Source organism: Peromyscus leucopus, chromosome 19 (assembly GCF_004664715.2).
Source record: "Peromyscus leucopus breed LL Stock chromosome 19, UCI_PerLeu_2.1, whole genome shotgun sequence".
Lineage (NCBI taxonomy): Eukaryota > Metazoa > Chordata > Mammalia > Rodentia > Cricetidae > Peromyscus > Peromyscus leucopus.
Window position 1 is genome coordinate 14,677,863 of NC_051079.1, and position 26,897 is coordinate 14,704,759.

At 46.6% G+C, this 26,897-nt stretch overlaps 1 protein-coding gene across 8 annotated transcripts in view; it reads left to right on the forward strand.

The window, feature by feature from the left end:
- The window catches only part of Fhod3 (formin homology 2 domain containing 3), a 426,147-nt gene that overhangs the window by 51,511 nt on the left and 347,739 nt on the right, over positions 1–26,897 (forward strand). For all 8 annotated transcript variants that reach the window (XM_028867156.2, XM_028867157.2, XM_037197014.1 and 5 more), the window contains exon 3: positions 10,808–10,872. In XM_028867156.2, the coding sequence (XP_028722989.1) occupies positions 10,808–10,872 (65 nt within the window). The remainder of the gene's footprint in view (positions 1–10,807; positions 10,873–26,897) is intronic.

A 26,897-nucleotide genomic window follows, 5' to 3' on the forward strand; every position in this document is an offset into this window, starting at 1 on the left:
GAAAAGATATCAGGATAAAAAGACAGAGGAGACAAATCTATCTTATAAACTCTGAAAAAGCTGTTGGAGAGCAATTTAAGCCGCGTGACAGTTGAGAAAGCTAGTGCTGTGAGTTAGGAGAAGTATCAGTGTGGTCAGGTGGTAGCTCTTTGGAGGCTGAGGCAGGAGGATCACTGTAAGTTCAAGAAGGTTTGCATGTGGATGGGTATTTTAGGGTCAACTGGGAGATTGGAAATAGACACAACAGCATAAGACAAATTGTGACTTCATGGTTGGCTCAGCTGTTGTGACAAATGTGACCATACCTGTGTAATATATTGGTGACAGAGCTCTCTCTGTGTAGTGAGAGTTATAAGAAACCATCTCTTCTTTCTTTCTTTCTTTCTTTCTTTCTTTCTTTCTTTCTTTCTTTCTTTCTTTCTTTCTTTTTTAGTATTTTATTTTTATGTGCTGTCTTAGTTAGGGTTTCTATTGTTGTGAAGAGATACCATGGACTACAGCAACTTTTATAAAGGAAAACATTTAACTGGAGTGGCTTACAGTTTCAGAGGTTCAGTCCATTATCATCATGGTGAGACATGACAGAGTGCAGGCAGACATGATGCTGGAGATGTAGCCGAGTGTCCTACGTCTTTACTTGCAGGCAACAGGAAGTGATCTGTCCCATTGGGTGTAGCTACAGGAAGTGATCTGTCCCATTGGGTGTAGCTCGAGCAAGGGAGACCTCAAAGCCCACCCTTACAGTGACACACTTCCTCCAACAAGGCCACACCTACTCTGGTAAGGCCATACCTTCTAATGATGCCACTGCCTTTGGGGGCCATTTTTCTTTCAAACCACCACGTGTGCATTGGTGTTTTGCCTGCACGTATGTTGGTGTGAGGGTACCAGATTCCCTAGAACTGGAGTTACAGACAGTTGTGAGCTGCCATGTGCATGCTGGGAATTGAACCCAGGTCTTCTGGAAGAGCAGCCAATGCTCCCAGTCCCTGAGCCATCTCTCTAGCCCCTATCTCTACTTTCAATGTGCCTTTTTTTTTTTCTTTTTAATGAGGCAGTCTGGCTGTGGCATGGCACCCGTCAATTGCCAGGCTGATTTGGCTGGCTGGGTGAGTATCCCCTTCATCCTTCACTGTCCTGCATATACTACTCCCAAACCTCCCAAAGCTACACCTTCAGTTGAAGACGATGACCTTCTCCAGTGGAAAACTGTTTGTTCCTAAGCCAAGAGATGCAAGTAGCATATCTTGTACTCCCCTTCTAGAACTTTCAAAGATGATTTCTTGGTAAACCTCCAGGCTCTCTAGGAAAACTGTGACCAGTAGGCAGGGTCACAGAGTAAGTCCATCGTGTCCCTAGGGACACAGGCTGCTTTTCCTTTCCTGCTCCACCATAGTTAATAGTCTGCTGGCTCTGCCTAGGATTCCTTCAGGGCACTAAGGGACGTGCTGGTTGGAGGATGGTTTTATTTCTTGCAAACCAGGATATCCCCAAATCTATAAGTTGAAACATTTCTATTCTTTTTTTTTTCTTGCTTAAAAAAATAAAAATCTCCGAGTCTGATACTCTTGGGGGGATAGTAAAACAGTGACAGCATCCTTCAGATGAGGGCCCCATTGCTGGATCAGAGTGGCTGCCCTAGTACATTATCTCATCAACATCCAGGATGCTAGAAAGGATGAAAGGGACACAGTGCTTGCAGGCTCCTTCCTGTGGACACGTGATCACGCCGGCTAGGACTCAGGCTCATGTCACACCTCACACCATGGCTTTATGTTCACTTGGCTTCCCTTTATCTCTGTGAATATTGGGCATAGCCAGTGTTTCCTGTTTCAGACGGGTCAGGTGAAGAGAAATCTTGGTGCCAACTGTGGGGTCTGAAATTACTCAGGGTCAGAGAATCTGAGCTTTGCTCTACTCAGCAGGGCTGCATAATGGGATGATTTGGTCAGGGGCGTGGTTACCAGGTGTTTGGAAGGGTCTACACTTGGCTGTACGATGTGCTTTGATCTTGCAAGGGGGAGGTCTTTTGCCTCTTCTCTTGGCATATTAGTCTCCCTTTTGACTAAATCTAGTGGCGGCTGGCTATTGACCTAGGGCCCTCCCGAAGCTATCCTGTGTCTGTCTTTCTCCTCATTGTCTAGGTCTATCTTTGTGATATTTTCTCATTCCTCTCTCCTCCACCTAAGAAACCATTCGTTAGGTGGGAGAAGATCAGAGCTGGACTCCCACAGACTCCCACAGCCAACTACATATTTTTCTCCTTTAAAGAGCTTTTCAGAAACTCTACCAGCAACTTCCACTCCTTTCTCGGGGATAAGAAAGCCATGTTGGGGAGGATGCTCACCCCCACCGGGAGATGAGAGCTGTTCTGGGGAGGATGCCCACCCCCACCTTAGCTTCTGTTCTTTGTATAAGGCAGAGAGGAAGTGTGGTTATCAGATCTGTAACCAGCAGTGTCCGCCTCAGTAAGGGGAGGGGGTAAAAGTCTAAAAAAGGGACAGGTAAGGACACCAGGCATGGTGACGGGAGGAGAGAGAGCCCAGCAGGAGGAGGTTCAGGGTGTCCTGGGACAGAGTAAGCAGAAGAGAGGAGTGGCTGACAGGGTGGCAGCAGCATTTGATGAGAGCTGGGCCAAACCAACTTCTGTCCCCTGAGGAGGCCTGAGTTCTGACCGCGAGGGCAGTGAAATGTGAGGGGCCTTTGCCACAAATAGAAATCCAGCTGGAAACAGATCACTGTCTGAAATGTGACAGCTCAAAGCATGGAAGAGAAAGCAGGCTCAAGTCTCCATGACCCCCTGTGAGGTAAACCAACAGTGTGTTAGAGACGATGGAAAACACAGGTGACAAAGCAAATCGGAGTCATCTAAATTAAAAACAATTTCTCCTTTAAAAAATATACTTGATAGGTGGTGAGGAATGAGAAAACTTGTAAATCATGTACCTGTAAATCATTTACCAGAATATGTAAAGAGCTCTTGCAACTCAATAACAAAGTGGTAATTATAAACGGGGAAAAGTTTCAAATAGGCACTTCTCCCAACAAGATACCCAAATGGCCGATAAGGCACACGAATGACCAAGAAGCATGTGAAACGCTGCTCAACATTCTATGTCACGGGGGCGAAATTCAAGTCAAAACCTCAGTGAGGTCCTACTGTACACTGACGGATGTGGCTCAAATCACAGTGACAGATGGTGGCATGTGTTGAGGGGGAGGCGGCGAAACTGGACACCCAGTGCACTGCTGGTGGGAATGTAAAGTGGCACAGCCCCATTGAGCAACAGCCCGATGGGTTCTTAAAACGTTAAACACAAATGACCACACAGCCCAGCAATTCTACTTGTAGATAGATCCCCGAGGGATGAAGCATTTGTCTTTGCAATGATCCGTACACAGATGCTCCCTGAGCTATTATTTATAACAGCCCCAAAGGAGAAGGATCCCAAATGCCCATTAGCTGAAGAATTTGCAGAGCAAGTGGTCTGTGCAGCAGCACAAGGAGAAAGAGGTATGATGTCATAGTGTGGGGGTGCAATGTCCCCCACAGGCTCCTGTGTATCAACACTCGGTCCCCAATTGGTGGCTCTGTTTTTGGCAGCCATGGAACCATTGGGAGGGGGCGCCCTAGCTGGGGAACATGTTGTTGTGGGGTGGGCTAATACCCCAGTCTTACTTCTGGCCCAATATCTCTCTGCTTCCTGGTCTGCAAAGTTGTGAGCAAGCAGCCTCATGTTCCTGTGGCCACTGTCACCAGCTGCTCCCACCATCATGCTTATGTCTCATCAAGCCATGAGCCCAAGTAAAAGCTTTTCCTGCCATAAATTGCCAGGGATGGTCCCTGTTCTACGTCTTGTCAGGCATTGGCTCACAGCAATGAGGAAAGTAACACACACCAGGACATGTGTCCCATTCTAGATGGGCCTGAAGACCATGCGACTAAGTGAAGGAAATCAGTGACTAAGTGACATATTGCAGTCCCATCTACATGAAGTGTCAGAAAGGCAAGCCTCTACAGAGAGGTTCTTAGTTAGGGTTTCTACTGCTGTGATGAAACCCTGTGACCAAAAGCATCATGGAGGAAAAGGTTGATTTGGCTTACACTTCTACACTGTAGTCCATCATTGAAGGAAGTCAGGATAGGAACTCAAACAGCGCAGGAACTTGGAGGCAGGAGCTGATGCAGAGGTCATGGAAGGGTGCTGCTTACTGGATTGCTCAGCTTGCTTTCTTACAGAACCCAGGACCACCAGCCCAGGGATGACCCTACCCACAATGGGCTGCCCTCCTTCCCCATCAATCACAGAGAAAATGCTCTACAGCTGCATCTTATGGAGGCCTTTTTTTTTTTTTTTCAATAGAGTCCCTCCTTTCAGATAACTCTAGCTTGTGTCAAGTTGACATAAAACTAGCCAGCACAGAGAGGGATCATTTGCAATTCCTGGAATTGGATGTGGGAGTGAGGAATGCCCACAGATAGGCATGGTGTTTCTCTTGGGGTATGTGGGGAACAGTGACAGTTAAAAAGTTAGACTGTGGCGATGAGTAGGCCCCTGTATAATCAGACCCCGTGTTATTGAATTATATACTTGCAACAGGTAGATTTTATGATTCCTGAAGGATACTTTATTAATGCTTAAAAGTATGCTAATACATGACTGTAGAAGAGACACTGTACCGGCCACAGGGTTCAGGGAGAAGGTACAGCTTTTGCAGTGAGAGGACAGTGAAGAAGGATCCAGGGCCTGCTCGTGGCTGCTCTGAGCAGTGTCCAGGGTATCGAAGGTGGTAGATCTCTTTTCCTCTTGCACATAGACTTGGTGATTTGGTCACAGGACATGTACCATCAAGTACTTACACGTAAGTCTTTATATCTGGGACACCTCATGACATACTGTGAAGTGGGTGACCCGTCCATCCTCAGAGCCCAGCACACTCACGCCACACACAGGAGGGATACACATCAGTGTCCATGTTAAATTCTTTGAGCTTTAACTGAACCCAAGAGAGGATCAGTGACACAGTGTCACAGTGGATTCTTGAGAAGTCAGGAAAGTGGGAGATGGAAAAAAGGAGGAAGGGAAAGACATGATGTGGGGGGAGTGAGAAAAGGCCGATGGGAATGGACCAGGACACATGGAGGGGACAGGCGAGCGTTAACGGGCACACAGAGGGGAGAGGCGGGCATTAAGGCAGGAGAGGAGAGACCCACACAGGGGCTGTTGATGACAAGGATGCCACCTCACATCAGCAAGCCTTTGTCACATGCCAGGCATGACCTCTGCACAGGGCCTGAGTCAGCAATGTTCACATCCTCAGCCGAAAACTGACGTCATTAGCATCCCATTTTCCATGTGAGGTTGCTGGGCTCAGGGAGGCTGAGGCCTCCATGCAGCTCACCCAGCCGGTGTTAGCATCTACTGTTAGCTCCACACTCTCCTCGGGGACACCAGTGCATGTCTGGAGGTGAGTGCAGTGATGGCTGGATCTCTGACTTGAGCTCTGAGCTTCTGAGCCACTCAGACTTAGGCAGCTTTATCCTTTGACCAGCAGATGACTCCTTCAAATCCCGCTGCTGTCTCTGAGCCAGGGTGCCCGGTGGGTCTTCCAGTGCTGGAAGCTTGCTAGGGTCTGTTCTCCCTGCAGACCTGCTGAGGGGCCTGTTCCTGCTTCCACAGAATGTTTACATACCTCCTCTACCCTTGACTGAAGTAGTAGTTTAAATTTTCTTACGTGCCTGGAGGACGGCATGCGGTGGCATTTCAACTGTTGGCGGGAAACTCTGCTCTGGCCTCTCACAGGGAGGCAAAGGGAGTCCCTGCTCTTATCGTGACAAGGCCTTTCTGTGTTTTCTCTTGTGAAAATGTTCTCTTGAGAGCTGGGAATGTAAACACAGGTTTTAAAGAGTTTCAATTGCCCAAATGAGAGTTCTTTCCCCAAGGCCATGAGCGTTGCAAGAGAAACTTGTGCTTCCTGAGAGGCCGGGAAGTTGATGGAAGCTCTGGCCCTCACATCCCTGACACTTGGGCCTTGATCGAGTCTTTTTGATTCCTGTGTCTGTTCTGGATGGTTTCCTGTTGTCACTCTGGAAGGGATGGCCTTGGGTGTGGCCTGCAGATGGAAGCGTAGTGGGATTGGGAAGCTGGTGAATCCCTGGCATCAGCTGCACCGATAAGAAAGGAAGCCCATTGTCCCTGGAGCCACAGGCCTCACACACTGCCTTTGGCCCTGGCCCCCAGGGTCTGGTGCTTCTGCGTTCCCATCTGACTCAGCAGCTGAGAAGTGGCTCGCAGGTGTGGCAGCTGGGCAGTGTTCCAACACGCAGGTGGCGGGGAGCAAGAAACCCTCTCGGGCTCCTGGGGGGCCATGACAACCTTCCATCGATTTCAGTCTTGGAATATGGAAGCCCTGTAAAGTTCCATGCTGAAGTCTGCACTAGGGTGCTCCAGAGAAGCATGGCTATTGGGTCTCATCTCTCTTCTGTGTATTTCTCATCTACCAGCCATCTGCTGCTATCTGCTAGCTTTATTAGCATGTGTTGATCGTACAGAGTTGGGCCTTCCTTATAATACTTGCACACACGCATTCAATGCACTTTGATTATATTCACCCCCTCTGGTACGCGCCTATATCCCCTCTTCCTTCCCAGTCCACATCCTCAGGCTTTGACTTCATGGTCTCTCCCACCTCCCACAGCTAGACTGCTTTGGGATCTTAGCTGTTGTGAGCAGTGCAGCTATGAACACGGTGTGCAGGTCTCTCTGTGATACATGGACTTGGATTCTTTGGGGCATATTCCCAGAAGTGCCACCACTAGGTATATGGGCATTCCTATTAATGGCTTTTTGAGCTTTCCGAGTGGCTGTACCCACATTTCCACCAGCACACAGTGAGGCTTCCCTTGCTTGCATTCTCACCAGCAGAGAGGCTTATGTTTTTTGTTTTTTTTTCTTCAAGACAGGGTTTCTCTGTGTTGTTTTGGTACCTGTTCTAAATCTTGCGTTGTAGACCAGGCTGGCCTCAAACTCACAGAGACCTGCATGGCTGTGCCTCCCAAGTTCTGGGATTAAAGGCATGTGCCACTACCGCCCGGCTGAGGCTTAATTTTTTTTTTTTTTTTTTTTTTTTAAGACACTGGCTTGTGTAGCTGTGAGGAGTGACAAGACTCAGATTGGTAGGTGGTCAAAAGGCTGGCCATTCGGGCAAGGACTGACGTTGGAGACTTGAATGTAAAGGCTGTAGACCAGGCCAGCTGCCTGTGGCTGTCCGTGGGAATTCCACATTGTTCCCTTAATGCAGCAGGCAATGGTGCATGCCCTAGTCAGACTGTGTTTAGCACCAACTCTGTGCAATAAGAGGATGAAAGAGGGGACACCAACCTGTGAGGCAGCTAGAGGGAGGGAGCAGGGTGCAGGTCCCATTGGTTAGGTTGGGTCCAAGCTCAGTTACTTCCTACCTGTGAGACTTCAGCGATCCATCTTAACTTCAAGTCTATCTTATCTGTCAAACGCACAGTGCTAGTGCTATCAATCTTGGTGATTTTGTGAAGATAAAACGTGTCAAGTACTCAGAGCTTCATCTGCAACATATTGTTTGTGTGTCTCATATGCATCAGGAACTACTGGGACTGTTTTTAACATTTGAAAATTATATTTATCTATTGTGTGCATGCATACATGTGCACATGCCACAATATGGATGTGGAGGTTGAGAGTAACTTGTGGGATTTGGTTCCCTTCTTCTACCATGTAGGGTGGACCTGGGTATCAAACTCAGACCATCAGACTTGGCATCAAGTGCCTTTACCCACTGTACCATCTTGCTGGCCTGTAACTGCTTTCTCCTGAACCTAAACGAACATATTATCCCATTTCTTGGGAAAAGATACCAGGATCCACTTTCTTCTGAGAGCTGTAGTCATAAAATTAATGAGAAGAAGATCTGGGCAGATAGACCATAGTTAAGAGAACTTACTGCTTGTGCAGAGGACAGAGATATGGGTCTTAGCACCCACATGGCAATCCAACCTATAACTCCAGCCCCAGAAGATCTGACACCCTCCTCTGGCCTCCAAGAAGTTTTAAACACTTGTGGTGCACTTAAATTCATGTAGTTTACATACACACAAATTAAACAAAATTGAAAGAGCATATTTATTGGAAAACTAGGGAGGTTTTTTGTTTCTTTGTTTGTCTGTTTTTATTTTGTGTAGCCCTAGCTGGCCTAGAACTCACAGATCAAATTCTGCCTCCTCCATGTTGGGATTAAAGGTGTGCCCTACCATGTCCAGCAGGAGGTTTTTTTATTTTTATTTTTAAGTACTGGAGATTGAACCCAGAGCCTCTCACATGCCAGGTAAACACTGTAATATTTCTTTTTAAAAAACCAAAGGGATCAGCAAAAAGACTTCTAGAATGAATAATGGCACCAATATAAATGTTTGTAAAAGAAATACATAAAAAGCCAGCTTTCACCACCATATCTATGTTAGAGTATGGATGTCAGAGGGAGGGACATGAGGGTCAAAGGGGGCTCACAATGGATGCCCCTGTGATTGTGCGCATCTGAACTTGAGGATCACACGTGTGTGTTGCCACATTGGACTGCTTGAACTGGGTTCTTAGGATGTCTTAGTCAGGGTTTCTATTGCTGTGAAGAGACACCATGACCGCAGCAACTCTTAGAAAGGAAAACATTTAATTGGAGCTGGCTTGTAGGTTCAGAGGTCTAGTCCATTAGTGTCATGGCAGGAAGCATGATGGCACACAGGCAGACATGGTGCTGGAGAAGCCAAGAGTTTCATATCTGGATCCACAGGCAGCAGGAAGAAAGAGACACTGGGCCTGGCTTGAATTTGAACCTCAAATCCCATCCCCAGTGATACACTTCCTCCAACAAGGCCACACCTCCTAATAGTGCCACTTTCTGGCGACTAAGCATCCAAGTCTATGAGCCTATGGGGGCCAAACCTATTCAAACCACCACATAGGAGAAACCATATCTGACCACCTGGTATTCTCCTTGAATGTTATGTTTGCCATACTTTTCTTGGACTTGTGCATCTTATCTTTTGTTTTTTAAGATTAACTTGTTTTTATGTGTATGGGTGTTTTGCCTGCGTATGTGTCTGTGCGCTGTGTGTGTGCAGTACTCATAGAGGCCAGAACGTGACACCAGGTCCCTGGAACTGGAGTTACAGACAGTTGTGAACCACAGTGTGGGCGCCGGAAGCTGAACCTGGGTCCTCTGCAAGAGCAGCCAGTGCTCTTAACCACTCCAGCTCCTGCCTTACCTTTTAATGTGCTTTTTTTTTTTTTTTTTTTTTTTTTTTTTTTTTTTTTTTTTTTTTTTTTTTTTTAGGGTATTAGGTTTCAATATTGAGGTTATAAATCTCCTCCCCTGGGGCCTTTTATTCATTCCTTGCAAGACCTAGGCTGCTTCCTTCCTTTGCCTAAACTCCATGTAGTGTGGGATTTTGTCACTGCCCTACAACATGCTTCTAGCCTGCGCCTCCCTCATGCACACAGGTCCCATCAGTTGTAGGGCCTTGTGTACATGGACAGGTAAAGACCCAGGTGAGGACTGAAACAGAAGAGTTGCAGATGATGAAATTACCCTTTAAACAGGCCCTTTGATTCTGAGTATGTAAGGGAGAGTCGTGATGAGCAAGACATGGAGCCAGCCTAGGTGTCCATCAACAGATAACTAGATAAAGAAGTTCTACTCTGCTGTGAAGAAAACGACACTATGACATCCACAGGCAACTGAAGACTGGAGGCCACCACATAGTTTCCTAGGACTGTGCACCTGGTTTTCCCCTTCCCTTTCTAATAATAAAGGCACACATGCTCTTCTGGGCTCAAAAATAAAACATATAATTGATGCCGTCACTACTTGGGTTCTGTGTCTCCTCCCTACACAATCCTAAGACTAGGATGCTGGAAGGCTCTGCCAGATTCTGTCCCAACCGAGGCCCTGGAAAAAGCAATGAGGATGGGGAAGGGATTCAGTCACAGAAGGGCCTGCCATGTTCCCTGTTCCTGGATGGTTTACTCTCTCAGCTTGCCTTCAACTGCAGGCTTCCTGGCGTCCTCTAGTCTCAAGGCCCTTGTCACCCGCATGTAGCCAGGACCCATGACATCTCCCACTGTACACTTTATGCCAAGTCTCAGCTCTATCTCTGCATACAAGGGCCTACCTAGGACAGGCCCAGGAGGAACGGAGCTGAGGATGTCCAGGCCCTTTCTTCTTCTTGGAAACTAAGGCAAGGAAGATTGGAGGTGAGGAAGGGAGTGTACATATTGCCAGGGCCAATAATAAGGAGCCTGCAAGTGTCCTTGGTGGACTCCATCTTTCAGTAAGAATTTAAAGGAGAAGCCCTGGAAACCTTGAATGGATACCAACAGAGCAGCTCTTCCAGATGGGAATATGTGTTCCCTTTTCCTATATATGTAAAAAACAATTTAAAATAGCCCTGGGAACGAGCAAGCAGATTGTGTTGTTATATTGCAGAGATTTCACTCCATGGTTTCAGATTTAAAAATCTTCCCCACATGGTCACGCTGGCCACCTAGACTCTGGGAAGTGGAATTGGTGATAAAACACATATGCTAATCCAGAAAAGCCAAAGTTTCCCATTTTTTTGTTCCTTTGAAGCCTTGTGATATACTATTTTGGGATATATTCTTGTTTAGATTAGGTCCCTGCTTGCTGGGCATCTCTTTTAGGCGGGTGTGCTGACATTCAGGTTATTGGGTGCTGTTGCCTCTGCTGATACCTGTGTTTTGTCTCCTGTCTCTCTTAGGCGGGGCAAGAAGAACAGCATTATTCTGAGGACACAGCTGTCTGTGAGGGTCCATGCCTGCATTGGTGAGTGGCGTCTGAGGCAGGCATGCTTGCTGTCTGCTATCAGTGATCATGTGTGATGGGAAATGACACAGTTAGAAACTGTAATTGTCATGTTATCTGCCTGGGCTAGCCCTCGAGGCTTTCTGGAATTTTGAGAAAAAGCCACTTGTAGCAATCAGTTTTGAAGCCCTGTTTATTTTGGGCTTCCTTTGCTCTTTTGAGTGTGACTAGAGATAAGACAGCTTGAGGTCACTGATGGAGATCATTCTAAAAGTCACGAGGTTCTTCCTGGATTGTCACCAGTGAGGGCCTCTATTCAGCTGAAGTGATCCTTCATATGGCTCCTAGAAGCTTGCTTTTAGGGAAGCGGAGCCTGAGACCCCAGGTGTGGTCAGGTGACTGGTAGGAACTCTTGGGTCAGTGGACAGAGTGGGGGTGCAGAGTGAAATGGTGTGTTGGTTACTTTTTATGCTGCAGTAATCAAATACTGGATAGGAAGCAACTTTGAATGCAAAGTGTTTTTTTTTTTTTTTTTTTTTTTTTTTTTTTTTTTTTTTTTTTTGCCTTACAATTTGAGAGAATCCAGTTCTCTATGGCAGGAAAGGCAGAAGGGCCTGGGCATGAGGCAGCTACCACATTACACGTGTCGTCAGGAAGCAGAGGGCGACCGTGCTGGTGCTCAGTTGGCTTCCTCCTTTTTATGGACTCCTGGATGCCAGCCTGTGGGATCGTGTCACCCACATTCAGGGCAGGCCTTCCCCCTTGAGTTAAGTCTCTCTGGAAACAGCTTTGGAAGCACACATACCCAGATTTACATTTCCCTGGAGATTCCAACTCAACTTGAGAGCGAAGACTGGCTATCACAGAGCTAAGTGAGCAAGGTCCTCGTGGTTCCCAGTGGCTTTCCTGTGCTCGCTGGGGACCACTGGGTCATTCCTGCAGTCACTGGTCTCCCCCACAGCAGACATGGGTTCACTGGGAAGAAGTGGATTATATGTGCCTCACACGAATGGTCGATTCCTTCTAGTGCTAAGCCGGGGCCACCAAGAATTTAAAATCATACAAAGGAAGAAAATGAAGTTTGCTCTATGCATTAACTATCTCATATGTGCTTATGTTTGCTTTTATTTGGTGTTGGTGGTGGTCTTCAGGCCTCCTCCGATCAGGGGAATGTCAGTCATGCTATTGATGCTGGCCTGTACCAGAAGCAAAGGATTCATGGATGGAGCGGAAGGAACGCTTTCTGGTCCCTTCTTATCCTTGATAGATGAGGGGGCAGCTGGACACTAAGGGGAATTTATGTCGTTTTACTTTGGTGCCAAATGCTTGGAGTGGTGGCAAGTGTCAATCTTTGTATTACTCTAAAGCAGAAATGATTGTGCAGATGACTCAAAGTCCTCAGGGACTGGAGGACATCACAGAGTGGGCTGTAATGTTTTTGGAAACCTGGAAGGTCTGTGGGACATGTGGGTGACATTGATTGTCTAATCTGCTGCGGCTGTCAGTGAGTATGCCACATACATGGATACTATATTGCATCAAATCAACCATTTCACATGTATGAAATATGTCTAATCAAAGAAAAATCCTGTGACCCATCACTTTGTGTAAATTTCTCCCAGCTTTCATCACAAATTGAGAATGAGGTCAAGCATATACCAGGTGAGAAATAACACTGAAGTCCAACATTGAAATGTAGCAGGTACTAAATGTTGAAGGTACTAAATCCTTTTTAGAAATGTGTTTGTGGGCAAGGAATACAGCTCAACTGGTAATGTGCCTGTCTGGAACCCAAAAGGCCTTTGGTTTGATCTCCGCCAGCATATAAACTGAGTAGGGAGATGCATACCTTTACTCCCAGCACTTGGGAAGTGGAGGCAGGGGACCAGCAGTTCAATGCTGTTTTTGGATGCTTAGAAAGTCCAAGGCCAGCATATGGGATACAGGAGATACTGTAGCATGAATTGTTAGAAGGTCTTATTAATAAAATCAAACCCGGAGCAAGGTATTGGGGTGAATGCTGGAAGATCAGAGAAGCAGAACAGGCCACAGCCACCTCACCTTGCCAATTCCTCAGCTGATCCTCTTTCCTCAGACTGGAAGCCTCTGAGTTCTTATCCAAATGGATCTCAGCTGAATTGCTTCTTGAAAGCCTGAAAGCTTAACTAGCCTAGTTCCTGGTTTTCACGCCTTATATACCTTTCTGCTTTCTGCCATTACTTCCTGGGATTAAAGGCTCTTGTTACTCTGCCTGGCTGTTTCCAGTGTGGCCTTGAACTCACAGAGATCCAGGCGGATCTCTGCCTCTGGAATGCTAGGATTAAAGGCATGTATGCCACCATTTTCTGGCCTCTGTATCTAGTGGCTGTTCTGTTCTCTGACCCCAGGTAAGTTTATTAGGGTGCACAATATTTTGGGGAACACAATATCACCACATTTCCCCTTTTTGTCTGAAATTTGAAAAAGCTTATAACTAATACAAGAAAAACTATATCCAATAAGTATATACAATATATACAGTCAAGAATTATATTAACAATGTTTAGTCCATTAACATTTGACAGATTCAAACAAAAAACTCCATTATATATATTAACAATGTCCAGTCCAGTAACATTTGATAAACTCAGACAAAAATTTTTCATTACTTATCCTATGTAAAACAAGTAGTTCCTTTTTAAAAGTAGATTCAATAATCTCCCTTTTTATCATATCATATCCATATTCTCTCTTTTTTCTTTTCATAATAGATTCAATAATCTACCTTTTGTCATTTTCATATCTACCCCTTTTTCTTTTTAGAGTAGATTCAATGATCTACCCATTTATCCTACTATTCTTTTAAGATATTGCTTATAAACAAACCAATACTCACATTTGTAATATAAATACCATACCAAATGATAATTATACCATACCATGCAATATAAATTATACCAAATAGCCGGGCGGTGGTGGCGCACGCCTTTAATCCCAGCACTCGGGAGGCAGAGGCAGGCGGATCTCTGTGAGTTCGAGGCCAGCCTGGTCTCCAAAGCGAGTTCCAGGAAAGGCGCAAAGCTACACAGAGAAACCCTGTCTCGAAAAACCAAAAAAAAAATAAATAAATAAAAAAATAAATAAATAAATAAATAAATAAATAAATAAATAAATAAATTATACCAAATATAAACACAACCAAGCCAATATGAATACCTAAATATTTAACCACAAAACTTTTCTAAACAGCTTCTGTGTTATTAGCTACTTACTGTTCTGTATTCCATAATTAATGTAGAGCACATGCTTTGTCCCACAGTGTTGATCCTCAGTCACTAGTTCAACCCACGTGGTGTGACTAGGACATCTCCACTGTAATGCCTGGAGGGTTTAATCAGTTACTGATGAGCGTGCATGTGTGTGTGTGTGCTCTCAAACTCCCTTATACCAATTTGCCCTGGTTAGTGCAAACATCTAATTTGATGAAATAGTACTTCAGTGTTTGATCAACTGATTGTGGATATAGAAAGCCATGGCTTTAAAAATTCACTGACTGTTTTGGAAAAGAATCAAAATTAGTCATTACAAAAACATTTAAGTTAAGTGTGTTCCGAGGTCTATGAAAGGTGAAGGATGTTGGAAACACTTAGATGGATTCCAGTGTTCACAAATGGTTCCAGCTCTTGCTTGACTTCGAGGATACTGAATTGGTTACCCATAGACCATGCTACCAGAATGCTTCATGCCAGAAGACTCATGGGAAATTCTAGTTTGTGGACCATCTATGTCTGTGTCTCTGCAAAGGTAAGAAATGGTACTCAGCCCCCAGAGTGTAAGTGAAAACAAGGTCTCAGGGTGTGCTTGCCCAGCTTTGAAAGGCTTTTCTGCTTTCATCAGTCTATACCATCAGTTGCCACAGGCCCTGGAGGGTTTGGGTGTATAGACTGATGTCCGAGACAATAGGTTTCCTTTGCACTGAACACCATCCTGCTGGGACCATTTTCTTCTTTTAGCGAGATCTGCAGTAGCTCCATTCAGACCCCACTTGAGTAGTACTGTCTGGCTATGTATGGAAGGCGGAATGCATGTCTCTGCTTCTCAAGTGTCTCTTCCCATTGTGACATAGGCTTTCCCTTTCCACGGGGCAGCAGAAGATGCCATTTCTTTGTTGTAACAACAAAACAGCACAACACGAAACAAAGCAAAACAGTGAACAAAAGCTGGAGCAGCCTCCAGTTGAAATGACAAAGAGAAACAAGGGGGCAAACCTTTCATATCAGTGGAGCCCCGCTTTCTTCTCAAGATCATTTCTACTCATGGCTATGTGAGAAACGGATTCAACCCCGAAGGTGTTGGATGCAGCTGCTGCCAGAGGTTCAGCATGATACACAGCACCCTGAAAACCTTGCTTTGCACCCATGGTGGTACTGAAAGGACCCACGATAACTTTTGACCCATGGGTCTATCACTCTAGCAAAGTCAGTGTTTTCCTCCTCTCTCCCTGCCCCTCCCCCTGCTTTTAGGGAGTGTAGCGATGTTTATAGTCCAGAGCAAGTGCTGATGAATGAGAGGTGACATGTGTTTGGAATTGTCCAGCGCTAACCTTGGAAGCCTGTACCCATGGGGATAAGGGTGGAGCACAGTCTTTCAGGTTAGCCACTGGGCAACCTTCACAAGAACCACAGGCCACAGGGCCTCTGTGGTGATGGTCCTGGCTAATCTCTGAGCCGGGTCTGTGTGATAGTGCAGCAGTTGGGACGTGTTTGGCAGGAACTGGAGTGGGAACATGCTATAGAGGAGCCCCAGGCTTCCCTACCTTTACGATCCTCCTTGCTATGGCTTTTCTTTTGGATATTTTTAGTAGGAATGCCTGGTGTAATGTATTATAGCAAACAATGCATACATCGCCTTCTTAATTCAGCTTCGATCCCTGAAGAGATAAAAGCATTGGTGTTTCCATCTTAGGCGTGGACCTACAGATCTAAATTAAAAAAGAAATCTCTGATCAGCAGGAGAAGTCTGCATTTTATGAAGTTAGTAGAATAAAAAAACATTCTTTTTTGATCCTGCCAGGGATCCTATTTCAACCCCAGAAAAGCCCTCGAAGGAACTGGCTTGGATGAGAGAGTTACACGAGGAACAGACAGAAGTGCCTGAAGAAGTGCCAGGTCAGGACGGAGTCCAGGATGTAGGAGAAAAAGTGTGGCTAGCCATAGTGGTGCACACCTTTAATCCCAGCCCTCGGGAGGCAGAGGCAGGTAGATAGATCTCTGTGAGTTTGAGGCCAGCCTGGTCAACATAGTGAATTCCAGGACAGCCAGGGCTACATAGTAAGACCCTGCCTCAAAAAAAAAAAAAAAAAAAAAAAACCAACAACAACAACAAGAAAGAAAAAGGAAAACTGTGGAAATTGTGAGAACCTGTGATGTTGATCTTATTCACCAATGTGGCTGGTTTAGAATTACCTGGACGATGGACCCAGGGTGTCTTGAGGATGTTTCCAAAGAGCGTTTGTGTAACTAAAGAGGAAAGACCGGTTCTAAATATGGGCACTATCATCCCCAGGGCATTTGGAGGGGAAGAGTAAAATCAGAGAGAGAAGGCAGCTGAGTGCCAGAATTCCCTTCCCTGCTTCCTGCCCGGTTGAGATGTGAACAGGCACACCCTGGTATCGACAGAGCCACCTGCAGCCATGCCTTCCCCGCCGTGATGGGCTGTATCCCACCCAACCACGAACCAAATAACCCTTCCTCTTTTAAGTTGCTTCTTACTTGATCACAGCATCCTCGACAACTGATACAGATCCTTAGCTGACGTGGCTGGGCTTTCCACTGGCTGACATTTTCTTTTTTGCTCAGCTTTAAAACTTTTGTTTCTCACTCTTCTGAAGTTGATCTTGTCTTTCCTTCAAGAAAAGTCAATCCTGTTGATTGGTCCTCAGGTGCCCAGAAGGACCATGCTTACAAGTCGGAATGAAAAGGGTACCATTTAGCTGAAGATGCTGAAAGACCGTTTGGGCTTACAGCTGCAGACGGACAGCTTGGCAGCAGGTCGTCGTCGTTGGTGTCCTTTCCTCAGTCTTTGTGACACTGAGCTTGGGGTGTGGAGACGGAGAAGTGGGAAGATGCTGGAGTAAGCAGTATCTGCATGAGGCTTGCCATCCTGCTCAGAAGGTCAAGGCAGAGGCAGAAAGAACACACTTAAAGAGAAGAACATGGGAGGGGATATTTTATCCACAGATGGAGAGAAGGAGTCAGTTGCCTGCAATTGAGGCACCAGCAAAGTGAGGTGTCCGTGTACAGGGTGCAAAGAATCTCCTTCTCCAGGCTAAGCCGTGTAGCTATGTGCATCAAGTATTAGAACCGTGACAGTAGTGAGCTGAGGGTACATGTGTGTGTGTGCACGTATGTGTGCATGCACACGTGTGTGTGTGTGTGTGTGTGTGTGTATCTGTCTGTCTGTCTGTGTGTGTGTATCTGTCTGTCTGTCTGTGTGTATGTATATGTGAAGGTCAGAGACCGACCTTCTGTGTTCCTCAGATGTCATCTACCATCTTCTGTTTTGTTTTGAGATGGGTGTTTCTCACTGACCTGGAACTTACCAACTGGGCTAGACTGGCTGGCCGGTGAGCCCCAGGGGCCTGCCTGTCACAGAGCTAAGATGGTAAGTGTGTGCTACCAGGCCTAGCACTTTTGAAAGATGAGTTCTGGTGCTGGAGAGATGGCTTAGTGGCTAAGAGCACTTGTGGCTCTTACAGACGACCAGGGTTTGACTCCCAACACCCATATGACAGTTCACGATCACCTGTAACTCCAGTTCCCAACACCCATATGACAGTTCACGATCACCTGTAACTCCAGTTCCCAACACCCATATGACAGTTCACGATCACCTGTAACTCCAGTTCCAGGGCATCTAGCACCCTATTCTGCTCTCTGTCAGTACCAGGCATGTACATGTTACACATACATACACGTAGACAAAACACTCACACACAAATAAATATTAAAACAATGAGTTTTGAGGATGAGACTCATAGCCCCACATTTGCAGGCAAGCCCTTAGCCATAGAGCTCTCCCGCAGCCCCTGCATGACGTCTCAGCCGGCAGGAGCCTGGGCCAGCACTCGCTGCCCTTGCTGAAGGGAGGGATGCGTGTGTGGTGCAGAGTGGCAGCGGGACTCAGGCAAGGCACAGGTTTTGTCCGGTATCCAAACCTCTGTCACAGCTGTAGTGCCCAGGACTCTGGGTTTCTGGATTCAAAGGGACAGAGCTGTAACGCGTGACCACCAGCCCCTCCCTCCACACCCTTAGCTCACAGTCATATTCACCTTTCTTGTCTTTTCATCCTTTCTCTAAAAAAATTTTAATCTTTTTGTTCTTTTTGAGACAGTTTTTCTGTATAGCCCTGGCTGTCCTGGATCTCACTCTGTAGACCAGGCTGGCCTCAAACTCACAGAGCTCTGCCTGCCTCTGCCTACCGAATGCTGGGATTAAAGGCGTGCGCCACCACTACTCAGCTGGCTCTGTTCATCTCTCTTAAGTCCTTTGTCCACCCTGTACTTTTAACTACGCTGGCACAACTTCCCCACCTCTCCCATCTTTCCCTCTGCAGATCCTGCTGATTTTCAACAGAGCCCCACTAGCCCTTTGGGAAAACTCCCCCTCCAGCCTCCTTTCCCAGCACTGCCTTTGGTGGGTGACAGGAGGACACTGGACTTTGGGACATTAGTTGAAACACGTGACCTGTACTCCTTCTTGGCTCTGCCTGTGGTTTGAAATTTCCCTTCAAATTGGGGGTTTTCTTCAGGAAACAGAAAAACAAACCAACCCCTCGTGGGTCTGACAGTCCTTGGGGATCTTCTGTGTTACTTGAGGAGGAGGAGGTACTGCTGTGAGTGCTATGGTACCAGGCCTGGACAAGTTAGCTTGGCTATCCGGCACCTTGGGTGCTGGCAGACCCACGCAAGCGCTGCTGGTCCCTGACATGAATACCATGTGATTGAGGAAGAAAGTCAAGCTGACTGTTTCCAGGCCAGGAGGACCCGACCCCCCCCTCCCCCCCCCCCCCCCCCCCGTGCCCTGAGCCATTTGGCCATTTTGCCTCTCCGGCCGCCATTGCTTCCTCTGTCTCCGGGTCTCAGACTTACAGCTGACCGATCATGTGCTGCCTCCCCACAGAGGTACTTCTGTACCGAATTCTTGGCTTGGGGAGGGCTCGCTCTAGGCTTCATTACTGGACACCACAGTGACCAACCATGTAATCTCTAGCGGGGTCAGGTACAGAGGGCTATACTTCCTGTTTCTGTCTCTGCATGCCAGGATCCCAGGCTTCCCTAGAAACTCGGATTCTTCACCTTTGATTTCCACATAGGTGTTTACTATCTTGCTGGCCACAGCTTCAGCATGAGGGTGGGGGTGGGGGTGGGGGTGGGGGTGGGGGGTAGGTTTGGAATCCAGAGGGACTGCAGTAAGTGACTTTTATTTTAAACCTCTTCCCTACCAAGCCTGTGACCCAGTTTTACCCGCAGTTCTGTTTTCTATGTTAAAACAAGCTCTGTGCGTTAATCAGATAAGTGTCTCACACCATCTGTTTCCTATCAATCTGTCTCGGGTCCTAGGTGGCAGACCCCACAGAATGTCCACGTGTCTAGTGTGGGAAGAGATTCCTAGGTGGATCACTGTCTCCCTACTCTGCAGCGTGGCCACCTCTCTAAGGGGCCTGAGTCAGAGTGTGATTGCTGTATGTGCCCAATTACCCCCATACTTCCATCATCTAACAGAAGGAAGAGTGAAGAGATCCAGGGAGAGTGTAACACACACCTGATGTCAGCCTCAGACTCTGCATGAGTTTCTTGTCTTGAGATTGCTGGGAACTGTGCAGGCTGTTGCCCATCTCTCCATGGAAGATGAGAGCTTGGGATGTATAGATCATAGACTGAATTCTCAATAAAAATAAAAAGAGCAGCTCAAGAATTCACTTAATGCTCTGGTCTCTCACCTCTGCAGAATTAACTGCAGGGCAGAGTTAAGACAGGAGCTACTGTGAGAGATGGAGCCTGAGACCCTCCCAATAAAGCTACGTCGGGCTGTGGGATCAGAGGTTCCAAGAAAGGAAATACAAATGTGGACACACATGAACTCAGATCTCTTAGGCAGCTTTGTTTCAAGTTGTGCTCAGCTCTCCTCTATGATTTTATTTAAACTGTCTACCACATACCTAGGGCTTAGTTTCATTTCATCACTAAAGATTTTCAGATATGGGATATTAGAAATTGAACTTCACGTTGGGACCATTACCCATTTGCTTGCTTTGTACTGGCTGAGAGATGTCTAACCTGGAAAGGAACACAAATTTTGGTACTTTTTTTTTTTTTTACTGCCTTGAGTAATTTGGTAGGGATACCTGTGGCTAGAATTACAAGGGGTTACTGGTAGCATACACCACAAGCTAGCCGTTAGAGTGCAAAACACTGCCAGCCAGCAAAGCCTTCAGTGATGTCCGGGAAGCAACCCTGTCAGATTAGCACTGTGCTTTGGAGTGATTTCTTTTGCCTTATATGTTTTCCCATCACATGTCTGGCCACTGTGCAGTACAGTGCAAGCTCTGGTGACCAGAGTTCTGTGCCCATGGCTGTTTCTGTGAAGGGATGGATTCATTTCTATTACAGGACAATCAGGGTCAGTGTTGGGAAATAGAGTGCTTTGTCCCTTTACCAGACATTTTGATACCCAGAGGATGTAGGAGTTTAGAAGAAGGGTGGATGTTCCACTGTGCATTGCTTTTCAAAGGTGGCCTTCTCAGGATTAGGTGTGTATTAACGTGTTATTCGTGTCTTGGCCATAGATTCAGGAAAAGGGGTTCTTGGAAGATCATGGGAGCATTTTGCCCATTTTTATTGTGTTGGAAATACCTAATGGGAAGTATTTAAACTTGGACTTCCTCAAGTCAAAATCAGATAAAACTAGGTACAACAGGGGACTGATTCAGGGTTTAACTTAAAGGTGGAAAAAGAAAGTCAACAGTGGAGCATTTACTCTAGTACTTGAACTTGAGATGATGGATGATGGGATAGAGACAGGAGAGTGGAGGAGGAAGTTTGGGAGAGTTTATCAATTGTCATCTTAATTGAAGAAAGACCTATAAGTAAACTATTGTTTGTGTTTATAAACCAAGTGAAGAGGCAGGACGCTGCTCCCTTGAGGCTGCTCTGTGGCTTTCTCGAGTCTCCCTAGCTGTGTGGTTGAGAGGTTGTGGTAGGAATCCTGGTCCAGGGCCTTGTGGACGAGCTGTACAGGGGACCGATGTGTGCTAGAATGGATGCCTTTGAAGATGCTTTCTACTCTCCTGTCCCTGTGGGTTCTTTGACAAGCTTCCACCTGCCTTAATCTGCTGTGTGGACTGAGATGTCACCTAAGGACCAGCAGATGAAGGCACAAAACTCAAACATCCCCCTGAGTGGGCAAGTATGTCCAGTGATGTCACATGGGAAGATAACTAGAATGAACATGGAGACATAGCTCTGAGGTTTTCGTCTAGAAGCAGTGTTAGCATCATGGTGAATCCTGATAGCCTCCCCACTGTGGAGGTCAAGGACAGGGCATTTCTCAAGGTCAAAATTGAGGCAGGGCTGCTGTCCTTGGGCAACTGCTATGTACAAGTTTAATGTGTTATCCATTTATTCTCCAGACACATTGCCTTACAGAAGGAGAGAGATTTGAGGAGGTTCAGTTGCTCTCTTTGGAACCCAGAGTAAGACCAAGGATGCTCTTCAAGTCCACATCTGCCTAGCTGCTGACTGGAAATGCCTGGTTTCAATAGAGGCAATCTACTTTTTAACAGGTTGTCTTCTGCACAGAAGTAGAAAGATAAATTCCTGCTAAGCTCTTAATGCTTCTGCTTCCTGATGGGCACTGAGCAAAAAGCATTCAGCAGATGTCACCTCATTTAATACAGGAGTTACAGTTCCCATTTAGTAGATGAGGAAGTTAGGCACTCAGCAGTCCTGGTACCCAGCCAAGGCCTCTCAGGCAGAGCTGGACCCGGGTCTGCCTGACTGCCTGGTGCTGTATCCGCTTTTGTGCTTTGCTTCCTCATACCCTTGACCAAGAACTACCTGTCTTCTGGCCTTTGGATGAGTCCTTGACTAGCCCAGCTCTGGGCTAATGGGGGAGTACAGACTCTGACGTCAGACTTGCCCCTGAGAAACTACATGTCCTTGAACAGATGACCTTACTTGTCAAAGGGAATAGTATTTTGTTTCAGAATTGTGAGGATTTCATAAATATTTCATTGACACCAGAACCATGAAGGCGCTCACCTTGAATGTTGGTTTGTAGGTTCAAAGAATGGGCAGAAGAAGACAGACCGGAGTTTAAGTCCTAGGCCTCTGTGTCTAGGAGTGTGACACCCCACCCCTGGCAGATCTCTCCACTTATCTGTAGCAGTAAGGATCAAGGGACCTGGTGCTTCCTGCTGCTGCTGCTGGTGGTGGTAACACGCTGAAGCATATGTGTGTACACTCTGAGCACTGTTCTCTGTCATACATCAAGCACTGGGCACACGTGGCAGGTGTCACCAACATCAAAAAGTAGTCTTGTTGTCTGTGGCTTTACCATGTGTGTGTTGTGTGTGTGTGTTGTGTGTGTGTGTGTGTTGTGTGTGTGTGTTGTGTGTGTGTGTTGGGTGTGTGTGTTGGATGTGTGTGTGTGTGTGGGGTGTGTGTGTGTGTATGTGTGTATATGTGTGTGTTGGATGTGTGTGTATGTGTGTGTTAGAAAAATGCAGTGGCCCATGCCTGTCATCCTAGCATTTGGGAGACAGAAACAGGAGGATTGGCCATGAGTCTGGGGACAGCCTGATGTACGTAGCAAGTTAAAGGGTAGCCTGAGCTGCTGCACATTCTCAAAACCCACAATCCAGTTGTTAGAGCGAAGGTGAATTGCACTGATGTAGCAGCGCTCAGAGTCGGAGGATCTGGTCTCTCCCCAAGGCGGATGATGTACATGAGATGCTTAGTTTGCCTCTAATGCTTGAGGGATCCCATTCTCCCTATTCAGAATTGTATTAAGTGTGAGACTGGGGCATGACTTTGTGCTTCCCACACAGGAAATCCTAGCAATACCCCATCCCTGTGTTAAAGGTACATCTTGACATTTCCTTTTCCCGGTTAACTTATCTTGACTATGGGTTGATAAAGCTTGGCCCGTTGAAAGCTTATGTTTGCACAAGGCAGGGTTGCCTGATACGGGGCATGCTGTGGGTGCTGGGGTTGTTGGGGATGAGCTGAGCAGGTACTTTGATTGCCGAGGCTTGGGCTCAGATGCTGCCTGGAAGCAGTGGTGAGGGCCATGGGGTGCTTTGCATTTCCTCAGGAAGTCATTTTCCAGCCCATTAGGGACTTGAAAAAGAAGCCCCATGGAGCTGTCCTAGTGAGGAATTTCAAGGCTCTCTCTCTCTCTCTCTCTCTCTCTCTCTCTCTCTCTCTCTCTCTCTGTGTGTGTGTGTGTGTGTGTTCATGCATACATGTGCTGTATAGATCAGAGAAATTTTGAAGACGGGGAATCAAGGTAGGCATGTCAGACGAGATGGCCTGAGCATGCCCACAGCTGTTCACACCAGGCTTCTACAAGCCAACCTGCTAGGTGTACCAGCCTGGGACTGGTACTGAGTGCAGGCTGGCCTGGGGTGGTAGGTGTGGCCCTTCCTCCCGTTGGCTCTTCTCCAAGTTTTGGAAGTCAGTCTTGCCCTTGTCAGGACTCGTAGGAGCTCCAGGCTGTGGTGTCTGGCATAGGATGGGTAGGGAACAGAGGGTTCCCAGCTCAGCACGTTAGTAAGTCAGGCAGGAGACACCGATACGGGCCTCGTGGGGAAGGGCTTTTGATGTCACCTCCAGGTGAAGTTGTGCCAGAATCCAAGATTAAACACTCAGAGCAGTGTCGAAGAGGTCTAGAGGGAGAGAGGAGTGGGGACAGAGAGACTTGGCATGAAAGCGGGAGAGAGGATCAGCAACCAGGGAGGTGGGCAGAGGGCAGTGGAGGACAGATAGAGCCAAAGGAAGGCATGAGTGCTGAAGGGATGGCGCAGGGTAGGAGTGAGGGAGCGCTGCTCTGCAGAGGACCTTGGCACTCACTTCGGGCAGCTCACGGCCACCTGTAACTTCAGATCTGATGCCTTGGAGGGTGCCTCATGTGCACATACCCACACACATGTGCATAGCTAAAATCAATGATCTATATAAAATTTAAAAATATGTGCTGATACGTGTGAAATGTCACAGTGAAACTCATTATGTAAATGGTAACTAAGAAGTTCATACAATGGACCAAAATAAAACATGCTAGGGTTTTTGTTTGTTTCTGTAGTCCCCCTTTGGCATGTTTTTTCTTCCCTCCTCTTTCTCTTTCCTCCTCCTTTCTTCTTCTCTCCCCCCGCGCCCCTGCTCTGTTCCTTCACCTTTATTTGTTGCGTTGAGGCCAGAACCAGGACCATGGTAGGCAAGTGCTCAACCCTGAGCTATATATAGCCTCAGTCATCTTTATAGTTTTGAGAAAGGCTCCACTAAGTTGTCCAGGCTGGCCTGGAACTCCCTCTACAGTTAAGACAGACCTTTAACTTAGAATTCTCCTGCCTCAGCCTCATGAGGAAGTGATATGATGGGCATGTGCAATCATGTATTTTTTTCCTTCTTTTTAATTTGTGTATGTTCTTGTGTATGTATGCGTGCATGTGTACATGCGTGTGTATGTGTCAGTGTGCATATGTGTGTGTATTTGTGTGTATGTGTATATTTCTGTGTGTGTTGGGTGCGTGTGTGTGTGTGTATGTGTGTATATGTGTGCGTTGGATGTGTGTGTATGTGTGTGTTGGATGTGTGTGTATGTGTGTGTGTGTTGTGTGTGTGTGTGTTGTGTGTGTGTGTTGTGTGTGTGTGGTGTGTGTGTGTGGTGTGTGTGATGTGTGGGGTGTGTGTGTGTGTGTGTGTGTGTGTGTGTGTGTGTGTATGAATGTGGATGCAGGCTTGCTCTACTCCTGTGTGGATGTTGGAGAACAGCTTGGGTGTTGGCCCTCACCTTCCCCCGTGTTTGAGAGAACATCATCTTGTGTTGGTTTGCCTCTGGGCACAGGTGTGCTGTTTGACAAGCCTCTGAAGGTTCCTTGTCTCTGCCTCCCATCTTGCTGTGAGAGTACGGAAATTATAGATGCATGCCACTGCATTTGGCTTTCTGTGCGTTCTGGGGACTAACTCAGGTTCTCATGCGTGAGTGGCAAACACTTACCTACTACACTGTCTTCCCAGCGACATTTTTATTCCTTAAGAGAAACGGTGTGGGACCCAGAGGCCACCCAGTCATGGCAACAATGGAGGTGCTTGTTTCTCGGGGACAGACAGTGGTGCAGGGTGTCGGGTGCCCTGGAGCAATGTCGGAGTTGAGGGGAAAGGGTGGTTGAGAGAGCAATAGGATCCTGATTGTCAAACCAGCATCATCTGGTGGTTAGATGTGGCGTATAATGGTTTCTCCAGCAACAGGGGACTGTAGAGTCAGGAGGGGCTGCTGTAAGAAGAACCAGGTGAAGAGCCTGGCCTCTGTGAGTCCTGAAGGATTTTCATTAGTGGAAGCTTGGGTTCCATTCCTGTCAAGGGTGTATGGGCCTAAAACCATCCTTATCAGTTGTGGTACTGTTTCCAGATTTCTGGCAGAGTAACTACAGTTATTAGATGCCTGGTGAGTACAACCACGATTGTCGTTCCTCCCTGGAGTTCTGTGTTTTAGACATATACGCCCTCTCCATAGATGGTGTGGCCTGGGTTTTCATTTTCTTCTGCTGAGGGGTCATGTTGTTGGAATCCTTAGCTTTGTCCTTGTTTAAAGACAAGTGCATTAATACATCTTTACATTTTTATTAATTCTACTGTAAAATTTCAAACTCATATTCTATAATAAATATACAAATACTGCAAAATCAATATAAAATTTAACCATAAAATTTGCAGTTCCAAAATTTGATTTGAGCCTTTATATCATTATAATCACATCACTTCTGTCCTTCATCTTTCTCAAACCTTACTATACACCCCTCTTTGCTATCACACTCATGATCTCTTTAAATTGGTTTTTGTTGCATACATATAAGTATACATGCTTATATTTCTAAAACTAACCTGCTCAGTCTGTTTTTTGTTTGCTTTGTTTTCTTTGTTGTTGATTTTTTTCTTGTTTTGTTGCATCCACAATAAGGCCAACTTTCTAAAATTTATACAACTCAGTATTGATTTCTTGTTTGTAAATTTTAATTTCTTAAAATTAAAAGAACATTGTTTATTAAAAAAAAGACAAGTGCAGAGTCTCCCCCAGCTGCCCAGGACAGCAGGAAGAGCCTGCCTGCACCCGCTATTCTTCACTCCTGCCTAACGGAAGAGGGTTAACATTCGAGAAAGCAGTGATTGTCCTATCCCAAGGGCTCTCAGAGTCTGCTTGCCGTGGGCTGGTGACCTGCCCTGGTGGAGCCGGCGATGAGTCTTGGAAGCCCTCTGGATGAAATTCAAGCACAGCCCCATCTGCCTCTCTGGTTCCCATGTGGTTCAGACCTCATGAGGACAAAGAGCGCTGTCACCTGTGCTACCAGGATCCACGCAGAGGCTCTCGGGTACAGGTGGAGGGGTATAGGACTCGGGAAGGTAGTATTTTAGTCCAGCTGTGCTCCAGTGTGTGTGAGGCTGCCTGGCCTGTCAGATGGAAGGATGAACTTTGTCTGTGTCCGTGTGTGTCCGTGTCCATGTCCATGTCTGTGTGTGTGTGTGTGTGTGTGTGTGTGTCTGTGTCCGTGTCTGTGTCCATGTGTGTCTGTGTGTCTGTGTGTATGTGTGTGTCTGTGTCCGTCCGTCCGTCCGTCCGTCCGTCCGTCCGTGTGTGTGTGTATACAGGACGGCCAGCTGTTCTGCTCCCCTCCTCTCAGTGACTCTGATTGAAGAAGTATTGCTTCATCAATACTAAACTGGAGGTGCCCTGAGTTTTGTTCTTTTCAAGACCAGAATATTCGAGGTCAAAGACAGGGAGTGAGTTTTA